Source organism: Hypanus sabinus, chromosome 22 (genome assembly GCF_030144855.1).
Source record: "Hypanus sabinus isolate sHypSab1 chromosome 22, sHypSab1.hap1, whole genome shotgun sequence".
Lineage (NCBI taxonomy): Eukaryota > Metazoa > Chordata > Chondrichthyes > Myliobatiformes > Dasyatidae > Hypanus > Hypanus sabinus.
In genome coordinates, this window is record NC_082727.1 from 36959116 (window position 1) to 36983006 (window position 23891).

A 23891-nucleotide genomic window follows, 5' to 3' on the forward strand; every position below is an offset into this window, starting at 1 on the left:
GAGTAAGGGAAAATATGAAGCTGTCAATCAGGAACTTGGAAGCATTAAATTGGAAACAGATGATCTCAGAGAAATGTACAGGGGATATTTGTGTGGAGTTCTGCAGTGGTACATCCCACTGAGACAGGGAACGGATGGTAGGGTGCAGGAAGCATGGTGTACAAAGGCTGTTGAAAATCTCATCAAGAAGAAAAGAAAAGCAAGATTAAGGAAAACCCCAAGGCATTCTACAAGTATGTGAAGAGCAAGAGGATAAGATGGGAGAGAATAAGACGAATCAAGTCTGACAGTGGAAAAGTGTCTGGAACAGGAGGAGGAAGCTAAGTTAATTAATGAATACTTTGCTTGAGTATTCACTATGGAAAAGGACCTTGGCGATTGTAGGGATGACTTACAGTGGACTAAAAACATGAGCATATAATCATTAAGAAAGTGTATGTGCTGGAGCTATTGGAAAGCATCAAGTTGGGTAAGTCACCGGGACCAGATGAGATATACCTCAGGCCACTGTGGGAGGCGAGGGAGGTATTTGTTGAGCCTGTGGCAATGATGTTTGCATTGTTATGAAACCCCATAACTGGGTCACTTCCCAGCATAGGTAGAGAGGTTCGTTGAAGTCTGGTGGTACTATTTTTAACAGTATTTATTGATAAAGGGGCACAAAAGTAAGATTAATGCAAACATACAGACAATATACGTCGTCAATACTTAATCTAAAAGTGCGGGTATAATAATAATCAATAAGAAATAGCTCTGTCATTGTCTAGGGGATAATGTATTGTCCGATGGAAATATAAAAGTCACTGTTAGTTCGTTCAAGCTGCAGCGTTTTTGGGTTTTAGAGAGAGACGGGTTAAACTTGCCCAGTTCTTTTATGATGCCAATCCTTCGAGTCGTGGGGAGTTGGTTTCCCCGTTGTTAGCTAAAAGCAGTTTTCCCATGGTAAAAGCCACCAGTTCTGGGCAAATGGAACCGAATGCACATGGCCTCCTCCCAATGCCTTTCGCTATTACGGGATCGCTAGCGTTTCTTCTGGTGCGTCTGAGGGGCTGTTCCCACAGACCCTCTTTTATCCTGACTCACAGGGTCGCAGATGTCAATCAGGTTGCGGGTGATGCAATCCCTCCCTCAACCAGCCCACTTTGCCTGAGGGCTTCCAAGTAGCACAGTATTTCAATCCACAAGTTCGTCTTCAAGAGACAATGGCCATGTCCCATAGCTTTATATCGCCGGGGGAACGAGACATCCCGCACGTCTCTCTCTCATTTCCTGGGTCTCATGACCCAACCCAATAGTGATCTTGCGATTCTCACAAAGGAGGGGGCTGCAGGCGTAACACCCCCTTTCTTCAACGCGTTTTCACCAGCAGTTAAAATGAAGTAGTACAGAGTCCGACAGGATTATAGAATCTAACACAATACAAAAGCTTTTTCTTTTCACTACAGAGTAATACAGTCATACATTCAATTCAGCATCCAAACAGTTAACGATTACAGTGTCACTTCCTTTAATATCTTAACATCCTGTACCTTACTAAAGTCTTGTAGCATCAGACTTCAATTTAATAACCACCTATTTTTATTTCTTTCCTTCAGCAAACAAAACTAAGGAGTTGTGATCTTAGCTTACATGTATCTACAAAAGTTCATGCAAATACTAATCTTTCTGTTGTTTTCAAACTTAACAGGCAGGCTTCCATGGGGTTGTCTTTATTATTCACATGCTTTGTCGAAATCCCGTACAACCGGCTTTTGCTATTTAAAACTGGCGTCCCCATTAACCGTCGCCTCTTTTCTGGTTAGTTTCCACGGGGGGAGCTTGGGTACCTTGGCGAGATAAACTCTTACCCGCCTCTTTCATAGGGGTTATTTTATCAACACCGTGTCCCAAACTTAGATCATCTTCTGAATTTCCACCCAATTCTTTAATTTTACACAGGTTGCTAGCCCTCTCTTCAGGACCCTTCAGGCTATTCGTTTTCAGTTCGAACTCGTTGTTCAAGCAGCATTTCAAATTCTGCCTTTTCACACCACGCTCTGGAATAACAATAGCACGGGGGCACCATCATCTCCCGCCTTAATCTGTAAGCAATCCGTAGGTTTTTAAATTTCTTCATTCGATTTGGGAACTACATATTTCCCGTTTCCTTCAATAATAATATTTATCTCCCCATTTTTGAGCTCCACATTAACTTTTAACACACCTTCGAGCACAAACACCTGGGAACTCTCAGTTCCCACTATTACCAAGGTTAACCCTTTCTTCACTGAACCAAGTCTATCTGACCCACAAGGACGGCCATTTTGTTCAACTGAATCAAATACCCCATACTTTTTCTGAGCTCCGTTACTAGGTTCAGTACCACGTGCATCCCCATCTTGGACACACTCAAGCAGGACATTGGCCTCTTTCAGACTTCCAATACTCGTACCCGGTCCAAATTCTAAGTTCCCCCATTTCTCCCAGGTACTCTCTGGGCAACTCCCTTCCGGAGTAAACTCAACCCCGGGGGCTGAAACAACCTCATCTACCAACCCAGCAGACTTCTTCAAGGCAAGGGCACCCTTTTCATCTAGGACTGCCCTCATTTCATTATCAGGAACACCTCTAGCATTTTCAACTTCTTCAAACAGTTCTGCCAACCCAGACAGATCATCCAGATCCAATCCTGGACCTTTTAACAGCTCTAGCTGTTTCTCATCTTTATATTCTGCCTCTAAAACTTTTCTCCTTGCTAAGGGCGGGTCTACCTCCTCTCCCTTACCCTCTTTCATTTTACTACTCTTCGCTTTACCACCCTCTGAACCCTCGTGGTACAGGGTCGGTAAAAACGTCTCGGCCAAATCGAAACTGGCCGGATTTAAACTGCTCCCTTTCACAGCTGCCTTTCTCGACATGCTGTGAGTGATCACGCATGCGGGATAGATCTTGGAATCTAGGGGCGGGGCCGCAACACTCACCGGCTGGCTTGTCATCGTCATTGCTGCCCAAACCTTACTAACTGCTAAATCGTTACCGAAAAGGACGTCCGCGTCAGTTCTCGGAAATTCTGATCGCACCCCTATTTCAACTGGTCCAGACACCAGCTCACAATCTAGAATGACCTTATGTAAGGGCACCATTTCTGTCCCTTTACTTATTCCTTTCACAGCTACCATTCTCATCTTGTGACCAAACTCTAGTACCTTACTGCTGATCAACGACAGCTCAGCCCCCGTGTCTCTCCAGATCCGTATGGGAACTGGTGTGTCTCCCTCCCTCACAGACATGGTTCCATGTGACAGACAAGTCTCAGACCCTTCTTGTACTCTGTCTACCCGGGGCTCTCTTGTTGATTTACAGATTACCACGGCATATCTGATAGGGACTACTGCTTTCCCTTTTCCTGTATCTTTCCTCGGAGCAAAGCACCAAGATGCAATATGCACCCTCTTTCCACAATTAAAACAGGTCAAGCCCGGAAATCTCTGGCCGTCTTGCCTTTCCCCCTCAACCGTACCACTAGCTCCCGGCGGGACCTCTACCTCAGCTGGCAGGCTTTCTCGATCGTTCCCACGGTCTCTCTGGGAACTTTAATTTGAGGAAAACTTTGTCTTGTGGGTTAGGGCATATTCCTCTGTGAACCTAGCAAATTCTGAGATGGACTTATTTGGCTTCTCATTCAAATATATCCAGATATCCTCCGAAAAACAACCTTTAAATTCCTCAATCAGAATTAACTCCCTGAGACGCCAATAATCCTCCCCCACTATCTCTGCGGTGCACCAACGGTCCAAGAGCACACACTTCTCATAGGCAAACTCGGTATACGTCTGATTCCACCCTTTCTTTAAAGTTCTGAACTTTTGTCTATCCGCTTCCGGTACTAGCACATGACTCCGAAGAATGGCTGCCTTTACTTTGTCATAACTCTCCTCTTCTTCCTCCTCCATGGCCAACACCGTATATGCCCGCTGTGCCTTCCCTATTAACACACTTTGTAACAGCACTACCCACTGATCTCTGGGCCACTTCTGATTCACTGCTACTTTTTCAAAAAACAAGAAATAATTATCAACATCCGTCTCCTCGAACGGAGGTACTAACCTCAACTCTCGACTAACATTGAACCGCTCCTCTCAGTCTGACCCCTGAACTCATGGATCTTGCCGTAACTTCTCCATCTTCAAGTCATGTTTCCTCTGTTTCTCTGCCTCCCCATACTCCCTCTCCTTCTCAGCTCTTTCTTTCTCTTTCTGAGCTGCTTCCAGCTGTTTTAACCGAAGTTCATGCTCTCTTTGTTTCTCAGCTCTTTCCTGCTCCTGTTTCACCTCTAACTCCTTTAACTGGAGCGCACGCTCCCTCTCTTTCTCTCTCTTGGCCCTTTCCCTCTCCTTCTCAGCTGCCTCCAGCTGCTTTAACTTAATTGCATGTTCCAACTTTAATTTCTCCAACTCTAACTGAGCCGTCCCACCAGCTGGTGCCTCTTCAGGGATATTTTCCAATACTTCAGCTGCAAACACATTCTTCCCAATATAATACTGAGTTATTGCCCTTCGCACCTCCCGCTTTTTCATTGACAACCTCACCTCTACGAGGTTTAACCCCTTTGCCAAACTTATCAAGTCTGATTTAGTGGCCGCCTCCAGCACCTCCAGAGTCGGGTTTTCTATAAATTCACCCACATCCATCTTTGCTGGTTTCCCGTCTGGCTACCCGCATAACCAGATGCAAGTTTTGGACTTACAAACCCGATTCACTGGCCTCCCAATTTGGTGTCAAATCCCGAGATGAGAACTCCACTTTTGTTACAAAACCCCCTAACTGGGTCACTTACCAGCAAAGATAGAGAGGATTGTTGAAGTCTGATGGTACTATTTTTAACAGTATTTATTGATAAAGGGGCACAAATGCAAACATACAGATAATATACGTCGTCAATACTAAATCTAAAAGCGCGGGTATAATAATAATCAATAAGAAATAGCTCTGTCGTTGTCTAGGGGATAATGTGTTGTCCAATGGAAATATAAAAGTCACTGTAGTTCGTTCAAGCTGCAGCGTTTTTGGGTTTTAGAGAGAGACGGGTTAAACTTGCCCACATCATTTATGATGCCAATCCTTTGAGTCGTGGGGAGTTGGTTTCCCCGTTGTTAGCAAAAATCTGTTTTCTGTGGTACAAGCCACCAGTTCCGAGGCAAATGGAACCAAATGCACGTGGCCTCCTTCCAATGGCTTCCGCTATTACGGGATCAATAGCGTTTCTTCTGGTGCGTATGAGGGGCTGTTCCCACAGACCCTCTTTTATCCTGACTCACAGGGTCTCAGATGTCAATCAGGTTGGGGGTGATGCAATCCCTCCCTCAACCAGCCCACTTTGCCTGAGGGCATCCACAGAGCACGGTATTTCAATCCACAAGTTTGTCTTCAAGAGACAATGGCCGTGTCCCATAGCTTTATATCGCCGGGGAGCGAGACATTCCGCACGTCTCTCTCTCATTTCCTGGGTCTCCTGACCCAACCCAATAGTGATCTTGTGATTCTCACAAAGGAGAGGGCTGCAGGCATAACTGCATCAACAATGGGGATGGGAGATGTTCCCGGGGAGTAAAGGGTTACAGATTTTGTTCCCTTACTCAAGAGAGGGAGTAGAGATAGCCCAGGAAATTATAGACCAGTGAGACTTACTTCTGTGGTTAGTAAGTTGATGGAGAAGATCCTGAGAGTCAGGATTTATATAAAGTCTGATTAGGAATAGTCAGCATGGCTTTGGCAAGAGCAGGTTGTGCTTTACAAGCCTGAATGAATATTTTGAGGAAGTGACTATATACATTGATGATGGTAGAGCAGTGGATGTAGTATATGGATACTATATAGAATATATAGTATAGTATATGGATTTCAGCAAGGAATTTGACATTTGAGAAAGTAAGGAGGCATGGGATCCAAGGGGACATTGCTTTGTGGATCCATAACTGGCTTGCCCACAGAAGGCAAAGAGTGGTTGTAGATGGGTCATATTCTGCATGGAGGTCAGTCGCCAGTGGTGTATCTCAGGGCTCTGTTCTCGGACCCTTCGTGATTTTTATAAATGAGATGGATGACGAAGTGCAGGGATGTGTTAGTAAGTTTGCTGATGACACTAATGTTGGAGGTGTTGTGGATAGTGTGAAGGATGTGGAATCTATAGAAGAGGTGCAGAGGAGATTTACAGGGATGTTACCTAGATTGGGGAGCACGGCTTATGAGAATAGGTTGAGTGAACTCAGTCTTTTCACCTTGGAGTGACAGAGGAGAGCTGACCTGATAGAGGATTATATGATGATGAGAGGCATTGATCATTTGGATAGTCAGAGGCTTTTCCCCAGAGCTGAAATGGCTGACGTGAGAGGGCACAGTTGTAAGGTGTTTGGAAGTAGGTACAGAGGAGATGTCAGGGTTAAGTTCTTTATACAGAGAGTGGTTAGTGTGTGGAATGGTCTGTGGGAAAAAAATGGTGGAGGCAGAGATTCCTGGACAGGTACATGGAGCTTAGAAAAATAGAGAGCTATGGGTACCCCGAAGTGATTTTTAAAGTAAGTAAATGTATGGCACAGCAATGTGGGCCGAAGGGCCTGTATTTTGCTGTAAGCTTTCTATGTTTCTGTGCCAATGAACTCATAACAGAACAAGAAGATGGAAGGGTATAGTGCAAGGATCATGCCTTTGACCTGACCTGGTGCTATACTGATAGCCAAAAGGCAACCATGAGCTCGGCTGCTGATAGGTAATAATCCTGTAAGTAAGAGATGGAAATCAGATATGGTTATAGATTAAGTGAGCTATTGTCCCATAAAATTTTCAGGGGTGGGGAAGAATGAGAAGGAAGATGCAGAAAAGAGAAAAGAGAGCATATGACCACCAGCTCAGGATCAATCATCTGAAATTCCAAAGGGAGAACGTGTCGTCGCCAATTAACTGGACACTTGTTTCTCAGTCACCACGGTTGCACAGTGGTTAGCACAGCTGGGGCATCGGAGTTCAGAGTTTCATTCTGATTCCGTGTATAAGCAGTTTTTCCATTCCTCCTCGTGAATACACGAGTTTCCTCCGGATGCTCCGATTTTACTCCCTCATTACAAAGTCAAACCTGTCAGCAGGCTGATTTGTCATTGTAAACTGTCCTGATATTACACTAGGGTTATATAGGTGTGTTGTTGGGTGGTGAGTCTCATTGTCCCTGTAGGGGCTGTTCCATGCTGTATGTCTAAATAAAATATAATTAAACTTCATTTACTTGTGCACAAGGAGAAGAGCGTGTCTCCTGTCACCACACTGTTCTGAAGTCTGAACAGAGGAATATCTTTTTTTAGACAGAATTGACTAGCAGGTACAGATGTTGACCCTGGTGGCAAAACGTTTTAATCCCACTCTCATTCTGACATCTCAGTCCATGTTCTCCTCTTGAGGTCACCCTCAGGATGGAGGAGCAACACCTTACATTCCGTCTGGGCAGCCTCCAATCTGATTACATGCCTATCAATTTCTCCTACTGGGGTGAAAAAATTCCCACCCCTTTCCCTCTTCTACTCTTACCCACTCTGGCCTCTTACCTCTTCTCACCTCTCCATCAATTCCCTCTGGGTCCCTTCCTCCTCCCTTTTCTCCTCTGGTCCTCTCTCCTATCTGATCGGGTTCCTTCCTCTCTAGCCCTTTATCTTTCCGACCCTCCTGGATTCACTGACCACCTTCTAACTGTTCCCCTTCCACATCCCCACCTTTTTTTTAATCTGGCGTCTTCCCCCTTTCCTCATCAGACATGAAGAAGGGTGCATCACCCGTGTATCACTGGTCTTCTCATGGGTGACTAGTCGCCACACTCTTTGAGAAAATCAAATTACTCTCGGTGCCACTGAGCTGTCAGAGGAATCCAGGTGTCCAAAGGAGGCAGTGAATAGAAGCCACACACGTTTGGAAATAAGGTTTTGTTTCTAAGACAAAAACTATTTGTACAAAATATTTGCACGAGCAAGAACAATTCAAAATTTCAATATTTTGTTTACGTTGCAAATCTTAGATGCCAAATAGATCGAATTCCTTTTTAATTAAAATCAGTGAGATTCCTTTATTACTCCAATCTCTCTCTCTCATTAGATCAACTGTTATTCCCTATTTACAAGCTTACAGACTAAACTTTCCTTTTTAAACCTCGGATCAACTACAACGCAGAGTCTTGTCATCTTCAGAAGTTTTCTGATGACTCTGCCATAGTTGGATTCATCAGCAAGGGAGATGAGGTTGAGTACAGGGCTACGGTGGGAAACTTTGTCACATGGTGCGAGCAGAATCATCTGCAGCTTAATGTGAAAAAGACTAAGGAGCTGGTGGTGGACCTGAGGAGGGCTAAGGCACCGGTGACCCCTGTTTCCATCCAAGGGGTCAGTGTGGACATGGTGGAGGTTTACAGATACCTGGGGATACGAGTGGACAATAAACTGGACTGGTCAAAGAACACTGAAGCTGTCTACAAGAATGGTCAGAGCCATCGTTATTTCCTGAGGAGACTGAGGTTGTTTAACATCTGCCGGAGAATGCTGAAGATGTTCTACGAGGCTGTGGTGGCCAGTGCTATCATGTTTGCTGTTGTGTGCTGTGGCAGCAGGCTGAGGGTAGCAGACAGCAACAGAATCAACAAACTCATTCATAAGGCCAGTGATGTTGTGGGGGTGGAACTGGACGCTCAGATGGTGGTGTCTGAAAAGAGGATGCTGTCCAAGTTGAATGCCATCTTGGACAACGACTCCCATCCACTTCATAATCTACTGGTTAGGCACAGGAGTACATTCGGCCAGAGTCTCATTCCACTGAGATGTAACATTGAGCGTCATAGGAAGTCATTCCTACCTGTGGCCATCAAACTTTACAACTCCTCCCTCGGAGTGTCAGACACCCTGAGCCAATAGGCTGGTCCTGGACTTATTTTTTCCACTTGGCATGATTAACTTATTATTATTTATGGTTTTATATCGCAATATTTCTTCACTATTCATGGTGGTACGGCTGTAACGAAACCCAATTTCCTTCAGGATCAATAAAGTATGTCTGTCTGTCTGTTACCTATCCCTAGTTAACTAGAATACCAAATTTAATTCCTTTTCTCAAGTATTATAGTGAACTCCAGTTTCAGTTCCAGGCAGTATATCTACAAGTTTAAATTCAAATTCAAAAATTACATATACACAGTTTAACTCCTTTCATGACATCATAGCTTTCAAACAAAGTAAATCTCATTCTGTAACTCATCATAGTCTTTGCAATAATAATCAGTTCTTGCAGTTAATCAAGTGCGGATTCTTCAAATGAGAATAAACTTATACATCCAACCCTTCTCCCTAAGATGTTCATTCATCTCATTCTGATTCAATTTCCAAAAGTTATGCAGAACGCGATCTCTGTGGAAAGCATAAAGTGGAGGTGAGGGAAAAATTTGCTATTGGGATCGCACAGGAGATGGCAGAAGTTCCATAGAATTATGTACCGGATGTGGAGGCTGGTCAGATGGTAGGTGAGGACAAGAGGAACCCTATCTCTGGTAGGGTGGCAAGAGGGCAGAAGGACATCTCCTTCATTCCTTCATTCTACAACGAAATGCCTCAGCCTGAGAGCAGAATCGGTGGAGACGGAGGAACTGAGAGAAGGAGAGGCATTTTTACAAGTAATACAATCAAATGAGTTATAATCCAGGTAGCTGTGAGAGTCTGAAGGTTTATTATAGACTTCAGTAGATAAACTGTCTCCAGAGACAGAGACCGTGAGATTGAGAAAGACAAAGGAGATATCCGATTTATTTTAGATATCAGTAGATTATCTATCTCAAATTTGGATGGTTTGACCCTACATTGTGGACTGCATGATCCATTTCCTAAGTAAACTAGAAAAAATTTTTGCAATCCAAGTAGAAGACATAGGAGCCTGCATATTGAGCCTGCATCACTATCCAATCATGGCCAATTCATTGTCCCACTCAACCCCATTCTCCGACCTTCTGCCCATAACATTTGACATCTTCATAATGAAGTGCCTATCATCCTCAGCTTTATATATACACAGTGACTTGGCCCCCATGGCCATCTGTGATGCAGCCTGTCAGAATGCTCCTATGGTACATCTATAACAGTTTTGAGTGTATTTATTGACATGCCGAATCTCTCAAACTCTTAATGAAGTATAGTTGCTGTCTTGCCTTCTTTATATGTTGGGACCAGGTTAGGTCCTCAGAGATATTTGACACCCAGGAACTTGAACCTGCTCACTCTCTCCACTTCTGATCCCTCTATGAGGATTGGCATGTGTTCCTTTATCTCATTCTTCCTGAAGTCTATAATCAGCTCTTTCAGCTTACTAACGTTGAGGCAAAGTTGTTACTGTGACACCACTCCCTAGTTGGCATATCTCCTCCATCTGAGATTCTACCAACAATGGTTTAATCAACAGCAAATTTATTGATGGTGTTTGAGCAATGCTTAGCCCTACAGTCATGGGTATAGAGAGAATAGAGCAGTGGGTTAAGCACACATGCCTGAGGTGCCCCAGTGTTGATCATTAGTGAGGAGGAGATATTATCACCAATCTATGCAGATTGTGGTCTTCCGGATAAGAAGTTGTGGATCCATTTGCAGAATGAAGTAAGAGAGGGAAAAGGGAATGGGAAATGGAGAAAGAGGTGGTGGGGGAGTGATGTGGGGCATTACCAGATATCAGAAATATGAAAAGTTGATTTTCACATCATCAGGTTGGAGGTTACCCAAACGGAATATAGGGTGACTTTATGACGACAGTGGAGAAGGCCATGGATGAACATATGGGAAGTGGAACGGAAGGGGCTGGCCACTGGGAGATCCCACATGTTTGGTCAGACAGAGTGTAGGTGCTCGGTGAAACAGTCTCCCGATCTATGTCTGGACTCACCGATGTACAGGAGGCCGCACTGGGAGCACCGAACACAGTAAACAACTTCAGCAGACTCTCAGGTGAAGTGTCGGCTCACTTGGAAGGACTGTTTAGGGTCTTGAATGTCAGTGAGTGAGGAGGTGTAGGGGCAGGGGTAACACTTGTTCAGCTTATAAGGATGAATTCCAGAAGGCAGATCAGTGGGGAGGGACGAATAGACAAGGGAGTAGCGTCGGGAAAATCCCTGTGGAAAACAGAAGGTGTGGGCAGGGAAATATCTGCTAGGTGGTGGGAACCGTTGGAGGTGGCGAAAGTTTTGAAGAATTATGTGCTGGACATGAAGGCTGGTTGGCTGGTAGGTGAGGACAAGAGGAACCCTATCTCTGGTGGGGTGATGGAACGACGGGGTAAGAGTAGATGTGCTGCTTGACCTCACAAACAAGTCTCCGGATCCAGAAGGTTCTGCATCAGCACACACTGTAGTCCCTGGTCCCCAAAGGCAACAAAACTAAGCAGTACTGTGCCATTGTGCATGCATGCAGTGGAATGTTATGTGTAGAGTTATTTGAGGACAAGTATAATTTATTCCAGGGTAAATATATTTAATTTCATAACTTTGACAAATATTGTGCTATGCAATGGAATTTCTAGGCTCATGAACGATAGAGACAAGCCATTTTTTTTCAGAACTGCTCATTGTCGCACATTAGTTACACTCATGAGGTCACTGTAGGCCTTACTGCACTGTGTTGAGGTACTATGGACTGACTCTGTCACTTCACTACACCGTCCTCTAGGGGTCGCTACACTACCCTCTGGGGTGATGGGGTGTGTGGGGTTTAGTGTAGAACAACCTTGTTCATCCAGTCCAGATTTTAAAGTAGAGATTTCCAAGAAACCAGGGGCTTTTGCTGACTGAGAACATCACTGCTACCAATGTCTCTGTCTTCCTTCCACAGAACTCCGGGAAGGGGAAAAGCAGGGAAACACAAATAGTTAAAAGACAATCTGAGATGCTGCCAGGTATGAAGAGTGGACAGATAGAAGATCAGCCAATCAGGTTGGGTCTGATGGGCCAAGTTATTTATTACTGTTGCAATCACAGCATGCTTTTGTACGGTAATGGGATACTGGGAGCTCTGTATCAGCCTGCATTGAAAGTAAAGCAGAGTTATTATTTCAGGCCAATAAGCTTTCAGTGCAAACAATTATCTCCCAGTTAAACAGATTACAGCCCAGTCACTTAGTTCAACAACTTCAGACAAAAATGCATATCCAGTACTGTCTGTTGTTATTGAGACATCGAGTGTCTGCAACACTTTCTGGACCATTTTGGATGCTCAGCAGTTTCACGATTGGTGAGAGGGAGATGTCAGACAATCTCAGTGTCACACAGTCAAAAGTAGGCATTTGGTCCATCATTGCTGCCACGTGATTGGCTGATCGGATATTGACATCAACGAGCAGGTGTTCAGGTGTACAACTGGACACAGAGGTAATAATTCAAATATGAAATAAAAGTAACTTCCATTTCGGGTCAATATATGTACACATTAAAATTTATTCATGTGTTTAAAGTTTGGTGGACTCCTAGCTCTGTTACAGGTAATGACGTGAAGAAAAATGATCATGTATGAAGTGACCAATTTCATGAACTTTCTTCACTTGCAGAGACACACAAAGAGATTTGTTGAAAGAGAAGCTCGATCAGCTTCACTGTCACTTCACGTGGGGCCCTCAGAAGGGAACCATTGACTTGGAAGATGTGATGTACATATTGCAAGATGCTAGAAATCTCAGTGTGAAACATCAAGCCATGTGTCACAACCCAACTCACTTTAGTAAATTGACTGCCGGGAAACAATAAACAAGCCATTCAGAACTTCAATGAAACTCTCACTATCCTGCATTTTGCCAGAAAGCAAAGTTGTTTAATCAATGAAAATATCGCTTTGGAAAGGCATTTGAGCAATGTCCAATATCAGGTATTGAACGCAACTGGATTTAGCAGTTATAAGTGTAAGAAATGGAGAGTATTCCAAAGTGAAAGAGATGTACGGTAATTTTTTGAAATTAGATGATATTCATCCAGTAAATCTTTCCTAAATGTTCAATAAAGCTGAAATTTGTAAATATACTTTCTTTACAATATACACAGTGTACGATCTGTTATTTCTTGCCGAAGGCTATGTGCATGGGGACAGTATTTACACAGTATTCACTCAGATTGGGGTCCGGGTGGTCGATACATCCTGGCTCATTTTCCACATGGAAATGCAGAATGAAGGCCTGAGCTCAACCCACCAGGAAGTTTTAGTTTTAGGGACTATTCCACCAGATGAACTATAGGGATCGAACTCTTCCACCAGAGATAAATCAGAGGAGGAGGAAGAGAGGCCATTAAGTGGCTGTAGTGGATGTAGCTGCTATGAAGACACAGTGGACATGCTTTCTGTGCCAGCAAATAGGGCACCTGGCAAGGGAGTGCCAATTAGACATAGATTGGTAAAGGTGATGTCACAGTATGTTACAGCTATGGCCTACCAGGGCACTGTTAGATAATGTGTCCGACCAAACAGAGAAAAGTGTGAAAATCACCCACCAAAACAGGTAGGAATGACAACAGAGCTTGCTCTGTCTGACCAGATTATTAAGTTGGGGAAGTCAGCATCCAGGTCAGACAAACAGCTGGTGGCTTGCTTGGCAGATTTGAGCATTTTGCCAGAAATCTCAACATCATAGCAGTCTATGTGAATGAATATGTTAATATTGCAAGATATCAGATTGACAAGTGTTTTGTGAGACAGCTGACTTCTGAATTCTTTCTTAATGTGACGCACCATGCTGAATTCCCTTTCTACATCACAATTAGAATTTGGCAGCACCAAAAACAGCTTCATCAACTGGCAGGGCTCTTTGAATCCCAACTGCCCTGTGCTCACAGATTTTACTCTGGACAATGAAAAAGAGAGAGAAGTCGATTGTTAAGCCCACCCACATAAATAAATTTCTGGGATATTGTATATGATTTGCAGGGATCAGGGAACGGCTATCAATATGCAGGAGACTCTCGGTACTTCTGGCAGAGGTGGAATATCTGACTGTATATGATTAAAGGAATTATATTTATGAATTTTAACTGAAGACTTAGGAAAGAAGAAACAAAAGTAAGAACAAGAATAACAAAAAGAAAAGAGCCCATTCTAATGAAAGTCAAATGTGCACAAGTTGGAGCTCATCTTGAACTTCTCTGCTGAGAACACGCGCTGGGCTTCGATCAGCGTAAAAGCCCACACCACCCTTCAAACGTCGGTCACGATCTATCTCGAGCAAACGAGTCTACCACTGGATCGTATGCTGTGCCCAGATCTCCTCAGCATCTTCTCTCTCCATCTCCCACCGAACACAAGCCCAAAACCAACCTTATTGTCCCTCACCAAGAAAACCTCCCACTAATTGGATGGCACACATTCCACAACATCACTTATCTTCATCAATAACCCAAACAGACTGAAAGCAGAACAAACTGCTCTTACAGAACTGATAAATGAAATACCTACAGCATAACAGTATACAAGGGATGATGATAAGTTTGTGTCCTAAGTAAGAAGGAATCAATTTTAGAAAACCTAGCACATTCATTTTTCACCATAGGCCCCTCCTACATTTACACACTTAGTCCAACGGTTGTGGAATATAAGTATCCCTTCTTTGTAGAGTTCCTAAAAGCTGTGAGTCCCAGTCCCGTCAATGCTGATTAAAATTCATTTCAGTCTCTCTGGTGTGGATGTGAATCAGAGGGTGTGAAGGTTGTATGTAGGTTCACAGAAAGAATTGTCCATACATTGAAATTATGGAGCTGTCTATTGATGTTTGACACATAAAATGTCGAGCCCCACGTTGGGCCAGCAGACCTTTCCACCAAAGGCATCTCTACATGATGCCTGCTGTACCTTGTTTTGTCTAATAAAGAAACTATTTTGTATCTACCAGTAATTTCCTCTGGTGATTTCATTCACGCAACCACACCCTGGTGCTACATAGACCAGCCTATCTGGGGGACTCCTGACTCTTTGAGGCCTCCTTATCTCATCATCTACACCTTCAGTCTCAGACACTCCTTGTGATACTTCTCAGGCAGAACCACCTGGGAACACTGAGGCCGGTCCGGAGGCGATGTGACCCGGTGTAGAACCTGGTTCCTCAACTCCAGTCTGGGCCATTCTCTCAGTAGTAGAGACACCGCAGAGTGTTTCATCTTTTCTGTTTGGGTCCGGTCTCCTTTCGCAGTCGCTGAACAAACAGTACCAATACACGGGTCATCTCGCTGACCAGCTGCCACTTCCTTGGGCTCAATTCTGGCAACTGCTCTGTCTTCAGAGCAGTCAGGTTGCAGTAAGCTTGTGGAATGGCACCATCAGAACCTCCCAAATGATCTACATCTCGATTCTGTCCTTGCCTTTCCTGCACCTTCCCGTGATGGAAAACTGGCACATGGCTTTCACTCCAATGGCAGGAAAGCGCTCCCACTCTCCATCCCTGTTCAGCCCGTCATGCACACAATGGGACAATGCTTCGACATCAGTGTTTCTGCTACCCAGACGGTATTTCAAACTGAAATCATAGGCAGACAACGCCAACAACCACCAATGGCCTGTAGCATCCAATTTCGTCGAGGTCAGGATAATAGTTAACGTGTTGCTGTCCGTCCTTACCTCGAATTTGACACCATATAGATATTCACTTAACTTATGCACAACTGCCCATTTCAATGCCAGGAACTCCAACTTGTGTGTGGGATAGATTTTCTCTGAGGGAGACACACTCCAGCTGACGAATGCCACAGTTCTCATCCCTGTGCTCTGATCCTGATATAGAACACCGCCTAAGCTCTCTCTGCTGGCATCTGTGAGCACATACGGCATCCGGGGGTCTGTGAAAGCTCACACTGGCACTTTTGTCAGCAGATCCTTCAGCAACTGAAAGGACTCTTCATATTTCACATCCCATCTTACCACAAAAGGCTCTGAAGTGCTAAGATAATCTCTACCATCCACTCCTTTCTTCCTCCCTTCCTTCCCCAATGGAGGGTCAATGCACAGAAGCTGATTTGAAGGGTGATTCACTTTAGAGGAGTCTATCACGAACCTCTGATAGTACCCACAGAACCCAAGGAATGAGCACATGGCACTCACAGTCTGTGGTCTTGGCCATGTGGTCACCGCCTCTATCTTTGACGGATCCGTAACTACTCCATCCCGTCCCCAACATAGAGTTGGCAGAGGTCTTGTAAAACTGGCACTTGTCCGGGGAAAGCTTAAACCCTTCAGCTTTCAGGCAGCCCAGCCCCATCAGTAGCCTCGCTTCATGTTCCTCCAAGGTGAACCCAAACACTATGAGGTCATCCAGATACACCAATACCTCAAGCAATTTCATATTCCCCACGGTTTTCTCCGTGACACACCGGATGGTGCCAGAGGCTCCAGCTATGTCCTGGGGCATCTTTCAAAATGGAAGAATCCCAGTGGACATATGCTGTCTTCTCTTTGTTAGGCTCACTCATGGGGATCTGGTAATACCCATCCCTCAAGTCCAGCACACTGAAACACTTCACACTATTCAGTCAGGCCTGCTCGTCCTTGATTCTCGGGTCTGTATGCTGGTTGTGGACTGTATGCCTGTTCAGAGTCCGATAGTCCACACACATTTGTACCTTCCCCTTCATTTTTCTGGCCACCACTATTGGAGACATGTAAGGGTTTCTGGTCACAGTGATGAGCCCAGCTTCCTTCAACTTCTGTGTATGCGGCCAAACGTCCTTCACCTCTGCAGGAGCCGGTCGCTGTGACCTTTCTCAGAACGGGGTGTCCTCTGTCACCCGAATGATGTGGCGGGTGCCCTTGGAACAACCCACATCAAACTCGTTAGCAAAAAGACATCTTCCAGCTTCAACATTTTCCCTGTCAACCTCTCCTTCCAACCTCTAGGTACCAGGGAATCCCCAAAGTTGAATGACTCGGCAGTTAACTTTCCTCTTTCCGGAAAGAGTTTCTCCCCGGCTTGTCTCACAACCCCAAGCCTCACACTCCTCTTTCCCCTTGGGGTGGGCTTCACCCCTCAGAGCGTTCTCAGCTTTTGATAGCGAGGACCCTCAGTCTGTACACTGGGACATTTGTTCGCCAGAGAGGTAAGGGTGATATTAATTCTGAATTCTCACTCCTCGCTGGGGACTCATTAGACATTTCAAATCAGACCACTCCTTCCCCTCGCTCCTCAGGAAGGAGAGCAACCTGTCTTTGAAGTCCCCGGCCCCAGCTACAGGAGAGTCAGCTTGTGATTCGGCATGATCGCCTACATTCCCCTCATCCCAGAAAGAATGGACAGCACACGACCCCCCCCCTCCCCTGGGACCCCAAAAGGACCAGACAGTTCAACTGCCATTATCTCAGTGCTACTATGAACTCAAATAAAATCCTTGCCTGCAATTTCATCAAACCTCCGATCAGTCCCTGTAGCATCCACAACCACTTTACGGACAATAGTTTTACCCAGATTTAAACACACAACCCACTGGATCAATGCTCAGGGCAATTACAAAGCATACAACGATCTCGATCCTGGACGCGTCCCCACTTCTCGACAAAACTTTTCAATTTCAGGGCAAAACCAAAACATATGAATTAAAGAGGCATCAGCAGAATTGCATTTATTACAAAGTGGAGAAACATTCAGATAAAAACTGGACAGCTTCTGTTTAGTAATGTAAGCTCTATGAACCACTTTAAATTGTAGAAGAGAATGACGAGCACAGAAAGCTGATTTATTAACTCGTTTAAGAATTTTATTCCATCTGTCATCAGAAATCTGACAATTTAGGTCATCCTCTCGTTTTTTTTTATTTTATCTAAAAAGTCTTGACTAGAATCAATCGACAAGTTATAGATACTTGTAATAGAACCATTAACAAAAGGTTTTAAATTTGAAAGATCATTCAATAAATTTTTATCAGGACCTATAGGAAAAGTAGTTAATTGGAAACGTAAGAAATCTCTATTTTGAAGGTATCTTTAAAAATGTGATTTTGGGAGTGCAAATTTAGTTGACAATTGGTCAAATGAAGCAAGAGATCCTGAGATAAATAGGTCCCAAAAACACTTAATACCAGTGAGACTTAATTCAGTGATCAGTAAGTTGTTGGAAAAGGTCTGGGGAGGTTCAATTTATGAACATTTGGAGAGGCATAACATGATGAGGAATAGTCAGCATGGCTGTGTCAAAGGCAGGTCGTGCCTTACATGCCTGACTGAATATTCTGAGGATGTGACTAAACACACTGACAGAGGTAACGCAGTAGATACAGTGTATATGGATTTCAGCAAGGCATTTGATGAGGTATTCCATGGGAGGCTTATTGAGTAAGTAAGGAGGCGTGGGATCTAAAGGGACCTTCCTTTCTGGATCCAGAATTGGCATGCTCACAGAGGGCAAAGTGTGGTCGTAGATGGGTCATATTCTGCATGGATGTCAGTCTCCATGTGGAGTGCCTCAGGGATCTGATCTGGATCTCCTTCTCTTAGTCATTTTCATAAGTGACCTGGATGAGGAAGTGGAGGGTTGGGTTAGTAAATTTGCAGATGACACAAACTTTGGGGGTGTTGTGGATATTGTGGAGGAGTGTCAGAAGTTACAGTGGGATATCGATAGGATACAAAACTGGGAGGAGAAGGGACAGATTGAGTTCAACCCAGATAAGTTTGATGTGGGTCATTTTGGTAGATCAAATACGATGGCAGAATATACTATTAAAGGTCAGACTCTTGGCAGTGTGGGGGATCAGAGGGATCTTGATGTCTGAGTCCATAGGGCACTCAAAGCTACTGCGCAGGTTGACTGTGTGGTTAAGAAAGGATACGGTTTATTGGCCTTCATCAAACATGGGATTGAGATTAGGAGCCAAGAGGTGATGTTACTGTTGTACAGGACACTGGTCAGACCCAGTTGGAGTACTGTGCTCAGTTCTGGTCACTTCACTGAAAGGAAGGAAGTGGAAACTATAGAAAAGGTGCAGAGAAGAATTGGCTGGACTGGGAAGAATACCTTATGAGAAATGATTGATTGAACTTTACTTTTTCTTCTTGGGGAGGTGTAGGTTGAGTGGTGACCTAATAGAGGGGTATAAGATGATGTGAGGCATTGATCATGTGAATAGTCAGAGGGTTTTTCCTAGAACAGAAATGGCTAACATGAGAGGGCACAGTTTTTAGGAGTTGAGAGTAGGTACAGAGGAGATGTCAGGGGTAAATTTTTACACAGAGTGGTAAGTGTGTAGAACGGGCTGCTGACAACGGTGACAGAGGCAGATACAATAGGGTCTTTTAAGAGGCTCCTGGATAGGTACATTGAGCTCAGCAAAATAAGGGGCTATGGGTAACCCTAGGTAGTTTTCAGCTCAGGACATGTTCAGCACAGCATTGTGGGCTGAAGGGCCTGTATTATGCTGTAGGTTTTCTATGTTTCTATGTTAAAGTGTTAGTAAGAATAACAGAAAGAAAAGGGCCCATTCTAATGAAACAGGCAAATGTGCACAAGGTGCAGCTCATCCTGAACTTCTCTGTTACTCACACGCTGGACCTTCAGTCAGCGAGAAATCACACACCATGTTCTGAGTGTCACTCACAATCCATCTCGAATGAGCTGGTCTACCACTGGATCGTTTGCTATGACTGGTTCTCCCCAGCATCTTTTCTCTCCATCTCCCACCCAACACAAGCCCAAGACCTACCTTATTGTCCTTCACCAAGAAAACCTCCCACTAATTGAATGGCACACATTCCACAACATCACTTATCTTCATCAATAACCCAAACAGACTGAAAGCAGAACAAACTGCTCTTACAGATCTGATAAATGAAATACCTACAGTAAAGATGTCAACCAGGGCAGTACTATTCTGACCATAATTGCAGATTGTTTATAATTAGAAAAAGTGAAAATTATAATTAGTTGAAAACAAATGGTCAGAACAACCAATTACACTGGCATTTTGCTGACATGTAGTTTCTTTCTACAGCTAAGCAATGCTGAAGCAGAAAATGCTTCCAAATTGTTTTTCATTGCCTCAGTGTTATCAATAGACTTTGAATTTGAGTTTCTGGTGATAATCAGGAAGTAATGGATTGTATAAAGGGTTGTCAGGTCGAACATCAGACGCATCAACGGAGACTCAGCAGACGAAGAACCGCACAAACTGAGAAAGAGCACAAATTGCTTTCCATCCAACGAACATCATGAGGTAAAGGACGTTTCCTTGCAGTTTATCTTTATGTACAGATTATAAAAAAAAAGATGGTTTACGAAAGTTAGTGGATCATCGTACAATAACTTTGAAAAACTGAGAGTGGACACATTGGCTAACATGATGATTGAATGACGAGACTGTAGGGTGATCCCTACGTTACTCTGCTGGGGTGGAAACAGTGCAGGGAACTGCAGTGCTTTACTGTTATTTTTGTTATTAACATGAATTAAAACGGCTGTAAACACAAGATTTGCATCTGATTCCTGACTTCTTAAGAGCCTTCTGTACTGTATGATCGCTAGATCCAAGAGCAAGTTGAAGTGATCAAAAATAATCCTCACTCACGGCAGGAGAGGCAAGAGGAGTAGGAGAGTAGGAGTCTGATGAAGTCGGTTTATCTGCACTTGTCTTCCTCAAACAGGGGTCTTCGGTGGAATACAACTGAGAACACTGACACCATTTGAAAAACTTAGTAGTCAGTGTAATCACTTTACCACGGATTGATTTCCACGGTAATTTGTAAGGAATGTGGACATTCTCTCTGTGACTGTGTGTGTTTCCTCTGGGTACTCGACTGTCATCCTATATTCCAATGATATACGGGTTAGGGTGAGTGAGTATTTGGTGTCAGAAATGTGCTGACACACTTGCCGACTGTCCTACACAATTCTTTTTGATCTGATATGATGCCAAATGATGCATTTCACTGTATGTTTTGATGTACATGTGACAAACAAAGTTCATCTTTAATCTTCAAAGTTTTAAGAAGTAGGAGTTGACTCAACTCTGCCATGCACTACAACCGCGTAGATTTGAGCACGTTGGAGCCTACGGGCTGCATTCAGTACTGAGGTAATACACCAGAGGAACATGCTACTCTAAACTGTCATAATTTCCAGCCCCTAGCGGCTTTCAGGACAGAATGGAGGAGCTGCATCCACGGTGCGGCAAATTCATCTCCTTTGGGAGGAAGCAGTAAGCAGAGTTGATCTCAGACTAGGGTTAAAGGTCGGCACAACATGTTCTATGTTCGATGCTGGTCTATGTTCTTTCAGAAGTGTGCAGCAGGATCAGGGGATGTTGCTCATGCAATTGTTCTGTGAACTGGTCTGGTAACTCGTAAATTGCCAGACTTCAGTGGACTTCACAATACAGCTTTATCTCACTAATGTTATTGAAGTTCTCAATCTTCTAGACATTGAGTCTGAGTACTGGTGGCTGTCTGGGGAAAAGCACCACTTCTCTGTACCGAGATCTGGGGCTACACTCAGTCTGCTGGCAAAAAAACGAAAGTCTGCAATAGTGGGAGAGCTCAACGTCTGGTAATAAAACCAAGTCCACCATCAGTGTAACAAAGCAACAGATCAGCTGCCTTGGCTGTTCAGGAGACACATTTCCATCTTCATCACATGAATCAATTCTTCATATTGGGTTACTGATCTGAAACATTCTCCTTCCTCAGATGCAGACTGAATGCTGAGCATTTGCAGGTTTTCAATGCCATAATTATAAAATAAATCTTTAAAAGGCAGCTTTGATACAGTTAGTAAATCTGCTTTTTATGGGATTGCAGGTCAGACCTGCTCCAAGTGATGTGAGATGGAATTCATGATTATGTTTTTTCTCTCTTGCAGCAACACTCCGGGAGATTTATTGAAAGAGAAGCTCGATCAGCTGCAGTGTCACTTCACATGGAGGCCACAGAAGGAAACTATTGACTTGGACGATCTGATGTTCAAATTGCAATATTCTGTGACATTGGGTGTAAAATATCAGGCTGCATCATACAATCATCTTGCTTTTGTAAACTGTCTGCAGGGTAATTTTGAAGAAGCCATTGAAAACTTAAAGGAAGCTGAAAAGATTCTGATGGAGAACCACAAAGATGAATATGAAAGAAGAAGCATCATCACCTATGGAAACTTTGCCTGGGTGCATTACCACATGGGACAGCTGACCGAGGCCCAGTCCTATCTCGACAAGCTGGAGATGATCTGTAAACCGCTCAGTGATGGCCCTCGCTATACAGCAATGATACCCGAGGTGTACGGGGAGAAGGGATGGTCATTGTTGGGTTCTGCTGCTGAATACTATGAGGAGGCAAAGGAATGCTTTGCAAAGGCTCTGGAGCAAGATCCTGAAAACACTGAGTCGATAATGGGATATGCAACCGCACTTTCTCGTCTGGAATCAATGTCTGGAACCCCAGAGAGTCGTGATCAGAGTCAGTCAGTGAAGCATTTCCGAAGAGTACTGGAACTTGATCCAGATGATGCTGTGGCCATGGTGCTGTTGGCTCTAAAACTGCAGAGGTTAGGGCAAAATGAGGAAGCAAATGAATTAGTTGAACAAGCATTGCAGAAGACATCTGATTTTCCATATGTGCTTCGCTATTCTGCAAAATATTATAGACAAAGGGGATTTGTGGAGAGGGCAATTGAGTTCCTGAAAAAAGCATTAGAATTAACTCCACATTCTGGTTTCTTACACTACCAACTTGGATTGTGCTACAGAAGTCAGCTGAAATACATTCACAGCAGATATCCTCGCAGTCCTGAATTTCAGCAGAAAGCTGAGTTGTTCAATCTATGCAAATATCACTTTAAAAAGTCTTTTGAGCACCGTCAAAGGTCAGCTATTAAACCACAACTGGTCTTTGCAGACATCTGCATAACAAGTGGGGATTATTCCAGAGCAGAGGAGACTTACCGTAGATTGGTGGAGTTAGTGGACATTCGTCCAGAGAATATGCAGAGCATTTGTCTGGAAGCTGGGTTATTTGAACTGCACCAGAAAAAATCTGAAACAAATGCTGTTCGCCTCTTCCTGAAAGGAGTGAAAATTGAATATAACTCAGAAGAACGGGAAAAATGTCGCACAAATTTGGAGAAGTGGGCAGATAGGAAACTTATAGTTAATGCAAATGACAGCAATGCTCTTGGTGTCAAAGCATTTCTGTATCAGCTGGATGGGATCAAGGATAAAGCGACTGAATACTTTGAGAAGGCCTTGGAGTTTGATCCTGCCAATGAGGAATATGTGAGTGCTCTTTCTCAATTACACATCTGAGCACCACTGGTTTGTTTAAAAGATATATTTCCATCTGATCTCAGGATAGGTTTAGTGGGCTGTTGCTTTAATATTATTGTGTTTCTTTTAAAAATATTATTTCCTCAAGTACCCTGAGCAAACTGAATTCAATTGTGCTTCTCTGGACTCTGGAAAAATGGGATTTGGGATACTGCAGCAAGTGGTGTTAAATGAGAAATCAAACATTTTTCCACATTGGTTTGTTTGACCTATTAACCATTGAATGTATTTTACTTTTCACGTATTCTGATGCATAATTGTAATTAGGGAATGATTTTTAAAAGATGCACTTCCATCTGATCTGAGGATAGGTTTGGTGTGGTTTTGCTTTTCCATTTATACCCTCTTAGCACCTTCTCTTACTAATTAGAGTTCGATTTGCAAAAATGGTCCCTTTTTAGCTGGATCAAACTTTTGTGTTTCTTTTAAATAAATGAATCCCCAAGTACCTTGAACAAATTGAATTTAATTGAGCTTCTCTGGACACTGGAAAAATGGGATTTGGAATACTGTATCAAAAGTGGAGTTAAATGAGAAATCAAAACATTTTCTACATCGGTTGTTTCAAATTTTAAACATTTGAATGTATTTTATT

The 23891-nt window shown here is 43.7% G+C and overlaps 1 protein-coding gene across 1 annotated transcript; it reads left to right on the plus strand.

The window, feature by feature from the left end:
- The first annotated feature begins 21128 nt into the window (after positions 1–21128).
- LOC132379702 (interferon-induced protein with tetratricopeptide repeats 1-like) lies at positions 21129–23275 on the plus strand. The gene is made up of 2 exons (XM_059947991.1): positions 21129–21181; positions 21841–23275. Exons 1-2 carry the CDS (start codon positions 21129–21131, stop codon positions 23273–23275), a joined length of 1488 nt encoding a protein of 495 aa, XP_059803974.1.
- The last annotated feature ends 616 nt before the right edge of the window (positions 23276–23891 follow it).